A 12,264-nucleotide genomic window follows, 5' to 3' on the forward strand; every position below is an offset into this window, starting at 1 on the left:
AAAAATAAGTATTATGGTCAAATACACACACACACACACACATACACACACACATGTAGTTCTTATGGATATATATCAAACTCCACACCCTGCTAATAGAGAATCTAACTTCTTCTCAAATACCTGTGAAATATTCACGGAAAATTAGGGTGTAATAATTCAAAAAGAAAATTAGTAAGTCCAACTAAGTAGAAATATTACAAACAATGTTCTATGATTGCAATGAAATAAAATTAACTGTGATTAACAAAACCTAAAAGCCCCTTCCTCCTGGAAATTCAAAAACTTTCTATTAAATAACTGAGTGAAAAGAAGAAATACAAATTGAAATTACAGAATATCTTTATCTTACGCTAAATTTCCATGTGTACTTAAGTCTATTCCTGGACTATTTTTGTCCACCAGTATATTTGTCCTTTCGTATACCCGTAGAATACTCTTTTAATTATGCAAGATTGGTAGTGTGTTTACTGTCTAGGCATTCATGTATGTTCATTCTTTTCAAGTTGAACCTTAGTATCAAGTCATTTTACTCCCTAAAAAATGCTTGTTGAAATTTTTATTAGGATTGCGTTAAATTTATAAATGAATTTAGGGAGAGCTGACATCTTTATAACATTGAGTGAGCCTATCCAAAGACAGGAATATCTTACCATTTGTTTGAGTCTACTTGTGTATCTGCCAAGAGTGTTTTATAATTTTCCTTTTGTTGGTTTTATATGTTTCTTGCTAAGTTTATCCCTAAGTATTTAATCTTCTTTGCTTCTATTATAATTGGAATTTTCTCTACCATGATGTCATCTAATTAATTTCTTATTAATTGTGTGTATTAATCGTGTGTGTGTATATATATAGATACATATATCTATCTATCTATATATTTTTTGAGACAGAGTCTCACTCTGTTGCCCACACTGGAGTGCAGTGGCATGATCTTGGCTCACTGCAACCTTCGCCTCCCAGGTTCAAGCAATTCTTCTGCTTCAGCCTCCCAAGTGGCTGGGACTACAGGCACATGCCACCATGCTCGGCTAACTTTTGTGTTTTTAGTAGAGACGGAGTTTCACCATATTGGCCAGGCTGGTCTCAAACTCCTGACCTCGTGATCTGCCTGCCTCAGCCTCCCAAAGTGCTGGGATTACAGGTGTGAGCCACTGTGCCTAGCCTATTAGTTGTATATTATGATACCTCACTGAATTATATTATTGTTCAAGGTAGTTTTATTGTCAATTCTCTAGGGTATTTGAGGCCTGCCGTTATGCCTTCTGCAAAAAGGGATGGTTTTCTTTTTCTTTACCAAATTGTATGACCCTAATTGATTTTTTTTGATTATGTTATCTAATATCTATAGTACAATATTGAGAAGGGCATGTTTTTGCCTTATTCCTGATATTAGTGAACATTTTCTAGTGTTTCCTCATTAAGTATGATATTTATTTTAAAATTACAACTGTAATTTTTCTTTTCTTTTTCTTTCTTTTTTTTTTTTTTTGGTATGTCTTTATTTTATTTATTTATTTAGAGACATGGTCTGGCTCTATCAGCCAGGCTGGAGTGCAGTGGTGCAATCTCAGTTCACTACAACCTTTACCTGTCAGGCTCAAGTCATCTTCCCACCTCAACCTCCCAAGTTGCTGGGACTACAGGTATGCACCACCATGCCCAAGTAATTTTCTTTTTTGTTGTTGTTGTTGTATTTTTTAGGGTACCGATAGGGTTTCACCATGTTGCCCATGCTGGTCTTGAGCTCCTGGGCTCAGGCAATTCACGTGCCTTGTCCTGTCAAAGTGCTGGGCTTACAGGCATGAGCCACCCACCACACCAGGCTGTATGTCTTCATTCTTAGTAAAGAATTATCAATTATTTCTGAATTAAACATTTCAATGACTATACATTTTATTTCTAAGATTTCTATTTGGCTCTTTTGAATAACTGTTCTTGTTCTAGTTTTATGAATATAATGGCCTGGCTTAGTTGCCTTGAATTTTTTAAAAACACTTTTAAAGGATTCCAGTGACTTTTTAGGAGGCAGTATAATATAGTGGTTAAGAGTACGGACTGAAGAAAGAGAAAAAGTGTCCAATTCAAACTATAGTTCTATCACTTTCTAACTGTGACACTGGGCAAATTACTTAAAATTTGAGCACCTCGGTATTTTCTATAAAGTGAAATTAAAGGAGACAATGCCTAAAAGCGTTTATAACAGTGCCTTACACACAATGAGCACTCAATAAAGATTTGCTATTGAAATTACCATCGTGCTATTTAAAATTTTTTCCATGACACTGAATTTACTCATGGCTGTTAATTTCTGTCTAGGATTTTATCTTTTGTGGAACTACCTCCTGTAAGAGTTTTCTCCCAAGATAGACTACATGAAGGTCAGGTCTCTACATTGGCTATGCCTGACTCTACTGTGTACACTGGCTTTTTAAACCTGGTTGTATGTTGGTGTCTTGGTTGGAATCTGGAGAATGGAGTAGGGGAATGAATAGCTTAAATCTGGATTATGCATATGGAAGACCCAAGCTAGGAGCATTTAGGAATCCTAAATTAAGCCAGGAGTAAACAGGGGTGAGATGGGTACGGTTTGATTCAGGTTTATCTAAGCTAGTTGACTGAAAAAGTATCTTGAAGATTATGATGTCGGAGAAGTTGTGGGTGCAGAACTCCATTTGTAAGAAATTTGCTAGTGAATGGGAGTTGAGGTAGTTAAAGCAATGAGCAAACATTTCTTTTTTCAGGAGGTTAAGGGTGATTGGAAGGAGAGAAATGATGTTAACTAAAGGAGCCATAAGGTTAATTATTTTTAATAGGAGAATGAGATGTGAGCAGAGTGAATGGAGTGGGAAGGCTGAGGTTTGGAAATGTGTAGGTCCATTCTGAGACAAAGTGAAAAGAAAATTAATAAAATGATTATTCTAAGAAAACTTATTAAGGGAACAAAAGGTGAGGGGGCTGGGGGTTTTTTTGGTAACTCCTTAGTTGAGGAGGTGGTGAAGGTATAGAAGCTTTAGAAGGATTCTCACTGGCTGTCTTTGCTTGGTTCATGAAAGAATTGTGACTGGAAAACTCATATTTTGTTACATTATTAAATGTTTTGATAGAATTTTCTCTGGGGGGTGGCCTCACTGTATCTAAACCCCACTCAACTATAGAATAAGATAATTCTAATGGAAATTCCAGGAATCTCTCACCACATATGATATATGAGAAGTAGGATGGAGTTGGGTTCAGGCTCCATGCTTTTTGCCTCTGGATAATATTTATAAACAAGGAGTCCTACTCTGTCTCTAAAAAGAACAGTCAACATAGTTTTATGAGAGCTGCTTTTCTGGTATAATTACTCTAATGTTGTATTTATCCTCAAGGTCAGTAGTGGCCATTAAAAAAGCTGTCCCTTTCCCTGGAGAACAGCATCCTCCCCCGACAAATAATTTCTGTTGGAAGAACATTCTGTAAGTCCATGTTCTCACTACAAATATTATCCAGTGTAGCACTGAAGGACGTTTTAAAAACAAAGTCCTTTTTGATCTCTCTGAGCCAAAATGTCTTAGACTTAATTCCTTTTCCACAAAATAAGAAACATCTTTTGGATTGAGGATTAGTCTTGCAATTCCTAATCTCCTTCTTCACAGATGTTTTTATTTAGTTTTGGTCCCCGTGTCTGAATGAGGGATTTGAATAGATGGCCTCTAAGTTCCCTTCCATTTCTAACATGCTGACTCTTTGAGTCTGGGTGATTACAGCTATTGTGTCTTATTTCCTTGGTATACACTAAGCTTCTTGAGGATAAATAGGGAACATGTTTTATTTGTCTTTGGGTCCCCCAAAACATGTAGGCTGGAGAGCCTGTATAAGTAAATCTCTGTTACTGAAAAAAAATGTAAGTTAATTAAATAAATAGGAATACCCACAAATATCATAGCATAGCCTAGAAATATTTTCTTAATGAGAAGTAGAAAAGAAAGGCTCTTCCAGGTGGACAAAACCTGGAAAAGTACATGGTTTGATTCTCAAAGCACCAAGGCAGAGGCACTGGCTCATCAGATAACCAAACTCTTCAGGCCGTGTGCTATTGTGCAGAACACAACCTCCATAACTGTGCTGGGCATGCCTGCCACTGACACACAGCATCTTAGCTCCAGTGAAGCCTGAGGAGCAGGCTTCCTCATAGCTCCCTCATGGTTCTGCATGTAAGTCAAGGGGACAGCTGTCCTGGGAGCCACTACACCACTAACCTAAGTATCTAGACCACAGCCACAAAATGATATACAACCTCCTCCAATATACTGTTAGGGATCAACACCACCCTATATTATGTCTCTGTTTACCTCAGGCACCGGCAGAAGCCTCACCATTCCTCAACTATTAATCTCACACTATTTTGTTCCAATTCCTTTTTCTCTTATATCCATATCACTGGCCCTCCTATATCTGTGTCTTTATGAATTAGCTTACTCTCCCTATCTTTTTCTTCTTCTCTTTTCATTTCTACCACTTCCTGGACTTCAATGAAATTGAACTGTACCTCAAATAAGAAAAAATAAATACAGTTTTCTTTACTTGTATCCTGTGGATCTCAGGATCAAAAAGTAATTTAGTCTTCCCTTTTGCTATACATAGTTATTTTCAGATTAACAAGCCTCCTTGGTTTCACAAAATTAATTTATCCATTAAAACTCACGTCCTGGATATAACACATGGCAGATACTATTAGTTGCTACGCATTCCTTGCTTTTCTCCAAAAGAAAGAAAACTGATTTTGAATGGAGCAAAAATATGCCCAGGTTTAAAGGAAAAATTAAAATTAAAATTTCCCTTGAAGCTAAGATTAGCTATGTCACATGGTTTTAGTTAATGTGGTGAAAACAGAAAATACTGGACAGAATTCGTAAGAACTCACTTGAAATGGGGGAAGAGTCAGCTGGCTCTCTCATTTTGTACCCCTCCTCTCTGTTCTTGCTGAGTGTAATGCTAACTTGATGATGGATCTTGATAACCATGAGGCAGCAGGTGTGGAGGCAAAAACCACAAGCTAAAGATGGTTTAAAGGAAGGATAAAAGGAGGCTATTGGCATAATGTGGCTACTGTTATCAGCCTGGAGAGCTTACATCCAGGCTTCTGGTTATGCAATGAAAACAAAACTCTTTCTTTATTTAATCCATGTTTGAAGCTAAATGAAACAAAACTGTCTTCTCCCTCCTGGCTTTTCCTCCTATGCTCCAAGAACTTCAACTGCAAGATCACAATCTTCCATTCATTGTGTCATCTGTATTCAGGGGAAAGCCCCCCTGAATCTCCCTTCAGTTGACATTTCCACCAGGGATTTAAAAACACTCATTTATAATTAGCTTTGCGTCAGTCACTCCACCAATGATTCACTCAGAATTTCGTCATTACCAGAAACTTCTCCACCTGCAAGATCTCAAATCCAAACCTTCCGTTTTCGGACACCATCTCCTATTGTTTGAGATTAACTGATCAAGCAATCCCATTAAAATAATCTTTTGACCTCATCAGATAATCAATTGATTGAACTCTACTTTCTCATCAGTCTTCAAATTGCTCTTCTATTTATTTTCCTACTTTAGTCCCATGGTTGGGCTCCATGGTTGGGCTCCATGGTTGGGCTCCATGGGACTAAAGTATGATTACTCTTGCAAACACTCTCTTGACTCCCGATTTCTCCAGTGTATTCTTATAGCAAAACCTAACTCTAATTTCACCAAGCAACTAAATGTTCTTGAAGAGAATCATATAGGTTCTCACACAGGAGAGACAGATTTCATGTTACATCTGTGATCAGTAACTTCAAATGGGTACTTGGCCCTCCCCAGAAATTCTACTAGTTTGCTCTACTAAGTTCAGTTTCCCACTTGCTGAAATGACTATCTCATACCTTCCCCTCAAGGCCTTGTACCGCATCCATACTTCACTTCAGGGTGAATCCTTCAGAAACAAACACCTTCACATTTCTATTACTACATACATGTACCCTTGCTCCCAGATACAGGGCTTTGCTCCTTTCTATATAATCTCCCTCTATCTTCATCATCAGTTTTTCCCTTCCTTTTGGCTCATTCTCCATGATCACATAACCATGCTCCAGTCTCTCTTCAAGAACCTACCCTTAATCTCACCCCTACCACCAACCACAGCTCCCTGTCTCTCTCTCCTCCCCATTATGGCCAAAGGTCTTTTAAGAATTTTTCCATATCTAATCTCCATGTCCTTGCCTTCTATTTACTATTCATATTTCTTTTTCTTTAATTTTTGTGTTATTGTTACTATTTGCTTTTTGGAATTGAGCTTTAAAAAGTGTTTGCTTTAGTGCAATTGGTAATATAGCAAACATTCATGTACTCATGACCTAGAATCAAAAATTGCCAAATTTTGTCTGTTTTTTTTTTCCCAGATTTTTCATTACTTTGTGGTTTTAAACAAAGAAATCATTACAGGTGAAGTTGAAATCTCCTTTGTTCTCTACCCTAGACACACTTTCTTCCATTATCAAGAAAACCATTATGATGCATTTAGTTTGCTTTCAAATAACCTTTTATAATTTACTACAGACACACACACATATATCCATAAACAATCTAAAGTTAGTTTTGCATATTTATTTTAAAATATACACAAAATGGAATGATTCTGAAGCTTTCTTTTTGCCTTAACCTTAGATTCTTGAGATCTACCCATGTTGGTTCATATTGATCTATGTCATTCATTGTAAATGCTGTATGTATTTCATCTCATATAGTCAAAATCATTTATTTGAAAGACTGCATCGTATAATGGTTGAAAGCAAGTATTCTGGAGCCATGCTGCGTGGATTTACTCCAAACCCATGTTGCTAACTAGCTATGTGACCTTAGGCAAGTTATCCAAACTCTCTGATGTCAGTCACTTCATCTATAAAATATAGTTAATAGATGTAGCTACATTTTGGGATTAAATGATTTAACTCATCTAAAGTACCTAGAATCTTTCTGTCTCATAGTAAACATGCAATACTGGTGTGTCAGTGGGAAAACAGATGGCACACTCAAATTAGGATAATTGGAAGAGGGTTTACTTATAAAGGAGCAAATTACAAAAGTGTAGTTAGAGAATAGGAGGAACACAAAGAATAGTACCTTTACCCATGTCAGCAGCTGCGAGAGGGAGCTGTTAACATTTCTACGCCAGAATGAAAGCAAACATTAGAAAACAAATTAATCTTATAAATAAATTGAAATCTCTTCCCCAGTCTTCTTTCCCCCACTTTCCTAAGGAATTATTAGGCATTTGGGTTATATCCAAACTACATTTAAAAGTTTTTAGGCCAGGCACAGTGGCTCACACCTGTAATCCCAGAACCGTGGAAGGTCGAGGTGGGAGGATCACTAGAGGCCAGAAGTTAGAGAACAGCCTGGTAAACATAGTGAGACCCCATGTCTATTCATTTAAGTAATAATAATTAATTAAAATAAAATACAAATTTTATACACACTCCTACATGCAGACACCTAAACCTTTTTAGAGAAAAAGGTTGCCAGAGCCAGGCAGAAGTCATGTAATGAAGGCCTCCCAAAGGCATGTTCAGTGGAGCACTGATTCTGTAGGATGTTAGTGGGTTTCTTGCCAAATAAGCTTATAAACAGTGTTCAAAAGAAAATTAAACATTTTTTTTTTCACCAGGACTTCTTAGAGCTTTACCTGTGCTAATGTGGGAGTCAGGAAGAAACCCATGAAGAGCGCTCCTTACCCATCACATCCCCTTGTCAAAGGTTGCCAAATGCACTGGGGGCAGGGAGGATTTGCTATCCTGAAGACTTGTAAAGTCAGGAGAGGGGGACATGAGGCACCATTTGAGCTTCAACTCTCTTGCAGCCTAGTGGGCCTAGTGAAACCTCTTGGCCTGGGAAATTTGAACCATGTGAAAAGTGACAGTGTAAAGACTCACAAAGCAGATGGGCTCCAGCCCTCACAGATTTCCCTCACTGTCTTGTGAAGGAAACAAATCAATAAGATCCATAAATAAACATTTTTTCTTTTGTCTCCTTACAGATCAGCTCTATGGTGTGTAATAACTAGGCAGATTGACTTCAGCTATAGATAGCACGGTGGAGAGTTATAACCTGTCAGCAAACTACTTTTAGGAGATTTTTTATAGGTCGTCATTTGCAATCACAAAAACTGTGCTGAATATAAGAACAGTTACTCTAATACTGAATTCACTGAAGATATTATCATGTAAGACTCAAATAAGTGTCAAGTATTTTGCAGATAACTTTGTAGGACCATTGTGAGCATGCTATGGGCTCCAGGGTTCTCAGCTTGTGATTGGCCCTGAGAAAGGGTAGATAAAGTTACTTTAAAGTCATTCTAGATGAAATTCAATTTGAAATAAATTTTGATTCACAGTGACCTTGCCAACTAAACTTCACAACCCCCAAGTATTCACGTTACAGTTGGCTTCATAAACTCCACTGGATTTTTAATGTCCACTCAAAGTGTGGTCCTTAGCTAACTAATGCAGAAACAGAAAACCAAATACCACATGTTCTCACATATAAGTGGAGGATAAATGATGAGAATGCATGAACACAAAGAGGGGAACAACAGACACAGGGGCCTACTTGAGGGAGGAGGGTGGAAGGAGAGAGAGGATTAAAAAAAATAACTATTGAGTACTAGGCTTAGTACCTGGGGGTGAAATTATTTGTACAACAAACCTCAATGACACAAGTTTACCTATATCACAAACCTGCACATGTATCCCTGAATCTAAAATAACAGTTAAAAAAATAAAAAGACTCAACTGTTCAGTTCACCTCCCCTGTGGAACAGAACCAAAACAATCATGCCTTTACTCTGAGTTTTTTGCATGAAGGAACACTGTTGAAGAATGGTCCCTGAAAGACATCAGCACTGGCACTTTTCCTCCCATCAAAGAGAAGGAATTTGGGCCCTAAAACAGAGCACTATTGGCATCCTTCCACAAAATGACTATGCACATTCTTTCCTATAAATTATAACATTAAACAAAACCATTATTTAAGACTAATATTTGTACATACATTGATATGCCAATGAACACTGTGCATCTGTAAGGTGAGAATACCCTGTGAAATGTTTCCTGAGGATATTTTTCACTGAGGTTTTGTTACTTTGTTTTGTCAGACACTTCTTTCCTGGGCTAGTGTTCCTTAGACTTTATTTTGGGAAATAATGCTGAGAGAAGAGCAGAGAACCTGGAACCTTGATGACATTGTTGAGCTACTGATTAAAAGTATCCTGAACCTGAATTCTACCATTGCATGAAACTTCTGATACATGGCTTATTAAATCTTCTTATTGGTTAACACTGTTTGAATTGGGATTTATGTTATTTGGAACGTAAACTAACAGAGAGAAAATTAGTACACAGATTAGGGCACTGTGAGTAACAGATTTTAAATTGCGGAAGTGATTGGATGCAAGAGGTAGGACATGGAGCCATGAGGAACCCTCTATTTATAATGTTGATTTGTGTTGACCATTTATCATACCTGGAATAGAGACAAGCTTGGGCTAAAAGTGACGTGTCTACAAAAAAAAAATGTGAGAAATATGGTTTTGCCATACTTAGTCCACCTGCAGCCAAGTGAACTAAACGTCTGATAATTTGGAGCTATGCAGGTTTGAAAAGCTGAGCGTGACCCATGGAGTTCTTCATCAGGACTCCACGTGTGTTGGGTGCTTTGAGAGCCTGTTGATAAAATTGAAAGCATATGTGAACCTGAATGAGCGAAAAGTGATATCTTTCTTTTCATTAACCTCTAACTGAAATTTAGCATTTCCTATAATTATAAATGTGGAACCAACAAACCCACAGATGGATATTTGTAATTTGTCACCAACAGAATTCACAGATATTTTCATGTCACATTATAGTTGTCACAAATATCTTAAAATATCATTTACATTCAAAACTATGTTTTAAATTTTAGTAGCTCCATGGCTACATATTAATTTTGCATATCTTAAATATTAATTTACATGAATTATAGACACCTATATTATATCATGTGTTTTTAATAGTTTCACAACTATATTTCAATTTATTTTTTTCTGTGCATTATGTATTTTATTTTATGCAAAATAAAATATGTAAAAATAAAAATAAAAAATATAGAAGATAGTAAAAAACATTTATGTAAAAATATTATTCTGAGAAAGAGTCTATAAGCTTCACCTACATTCCCCAGGTGTCTGTGGCATAAAAAAGTTCAGGAATCTTTACCCAAGGTAAAATTAGTGAGAGAGTGAGAGAAACTATGGGAAAATAGGAGATGTAGGAATGAGATTATGGTAAAAGACAAACAGATTGCCTCAGGATATTCTCCAGCATTTCCTAAGAAGTGTTCTCTACCTGACAAAAGGACCAAATGTATCTATTGTGAAGATGTAATTGGGAAACAGCTGGGGATCAAGAAGCAGATTATGGTAGTGCTTCTACACCCAAACTATTGTCTATAATTGTGTGAGGACCAGAGGGATGGGCTGGAGTCAAAGCTTGTTGCTGGGAGACTGGAATTCTCAAACTCAATGACTCTTATCTGGAAAGAATTTATGGCTCTCAGTAAAGTAAATAGATCAGCAGCTCACTACATTTTTATTATATTTTATTTATTTGTCTTACTCTTTATTGAGGTGTAATATGCATACAGAAATGTATTACAAGTGTAGAGCTCTATGGATTTTCACAAATTTAACACACTCGTACAACCAGCATCCAGATTAAGAAACAGCACTAAGAGCACCCCAGAAGCCCTGCCTGTTCTCCCTCTTTGTCCTATTCCTGTAGCATGTTGACTGTAAAAAGCAGTGTAGTTTTGCTGGTCCTGGTTATTTTCATATAAATGGTATTGTATAGTATGTACTCTTTTGTATCAGGCCTCTTCATGAAGCTTGGGAAACTAATCCATACTTCTGCATCTTGTAGTTTTTTCATTTTCATTGTTGTATAAGCAGAGATTTTAAAAAATGTGATCTGGGGACTCCTGAGATTCCTGCAACCTTTTCCAGTGTGTTCACAAGATCTAAACCATTTTTATAAAATGGTACTATATAATATGTCTCTTCATTCTCATTCTTTCATGAGTGTACAGTGGAGTTGTCCAGAGGCTACATGATATGTAGATGGTGTTCACGCATTCCTGTTTTCAAAATTTTCTCAGTTTTAATTTCCAATATGATAAATGCCATAGATGCAACAAAATATAAAATATATAAACAAAAGTTCCTTGGGTTCTGCAAAAATTTTTTTAAAAGATGTCCTGAGACCAAAAAGCTTGAAAATCATTACTGTAATTTTGTGACTATACCACAATTTATTCTTCATTACATTGTTGATAAGCATTGGGTTTTTCTAATTTTTGGCTATTAGGAATTCTGCTTCTATGAATGTGTCTTTTGGTGAACATATGGACTCCTTTCTGTTGGCTATATATACCTAGGATTGGTATTGCTGGGACATGGAGTATATATTTAGTTTCTAGTAGATACCACCAGTTTTTCAGAATGTCTGTACCAATTTACACTCCCATCAGCAATCTATAAAACTTTCACTTGTTCTACATTCTAATCAACACTAGATACTGTTTATACTTGTAGCTATTCTTTTGCTTGTTAAGTGGTATTATATCAGGGTTTTAATTTGCATTTCTCTGAAACAAGTGAATTGAGCACCTTTATATGTGCATATTAACCATTTAAATATTCTTTTGTAAATTGTTCTGTTATTCTATTTTTCTACTGGGTTGTGTACCTTTTTCTTACTGAGTTGTAGGAGTTCTTTTCCTTTTTAAATGTCTTTTTCTGCATCCATTAAAATAATCATATGTTTTTCTCTCAATATTGATATAACACTCATTCAATCCACAGACTCCATTCAAATTTCACTAAGTATCCAAACTTTCTATTTCAGAATCACGTGTGTGTTGCATTTAGTCATCATATTTTATGAATCTCCTTCAAACTGCAATAACTCCTCTTTTCCTCTCTTTTACGTCTTTGACAGTTTCAAAAAGTCCAGCTCTTCAATTCTTTATGATGACTTTCAAACTTAGTCCATCCGATATTTCCACACCACCAATTCTATAACAAGCCACAAAATTGATGCTGTGCTCTTGTGGTAGTCTGAATGATGCCCTCCTCCCTCAAAGATGTCCATGTCCTAGTTCTAAGAACCTGTAAACATGTCACCTTATATGGTAAAAGGGATTTTGCAAAGG

At 36.5% G+C, this 12,264-nt stretch overlaps 1 protein-coding gene and 1 long non-coding RNA gene across 3 annotated transcripts in view; one reads left to right on the top strand and one right to left on the bottom strand.

Moving 5' to 3' along the window:
• Nucleotides 1-4,541, top strand: part of LOC105534197 — a 51,216-nt gene extending 46,675 nt beyond the window's left edge. The window contains exon 4 of the long non-coding RNA XR_001005228.1: nucleotides 2,320-4,541. This is a non-coding gene — a long non-coding RNA (uncharacterized LOC105534197). The remainder of the gene's footprint in view (nucleotides 1-2,319) is intronic.
• RGS5 (regulator of G-protein signaling 5) overlaps nucleotides 1-12,264 on the bottom strand; it is a 172,473-nt gene that overhangs the window by 60,439 nt on the left and 99,770 nt on the right. Inside the window, exon 1 of one of the 2 annotated variants that reach the window (XM_011972880.1) lies at nucleotides 9,067-9,177. The exons of the other annotated variant lie outside the window; for it this stretch is intronic. Coding sequence (XP_011828270.1) covers nucleotides 9,067-9,093 — 27 coding nt within the window. The 5' untranslated portion in view covers nucleotides 9,094-9,177. Of the gene's footprint in view, nucleotides 1-9,066; nucleotides 9,178-12,264 lie in introns of those variants that run through there. 2 annotated transcript variants of the gene reach the window in all.

This window comes from Mandrillus leucophaeus, unplaced genomic scaffold, assembly GCF_000951045.1.
Source record: "Mandrillus leucophaeus isolate KB7577 unplaced genomic scaffold, Mleu.le_1.0 Scaffold1312, whole genome shotgun sequence".
Taxonomy (NCBI): domain Eukaryota; kingdom Metazoa; phylum Chordata; class Mammalia; order Primates; family Cercopithecidae; genus Mandrillus; species Mandrillus leucophaeus.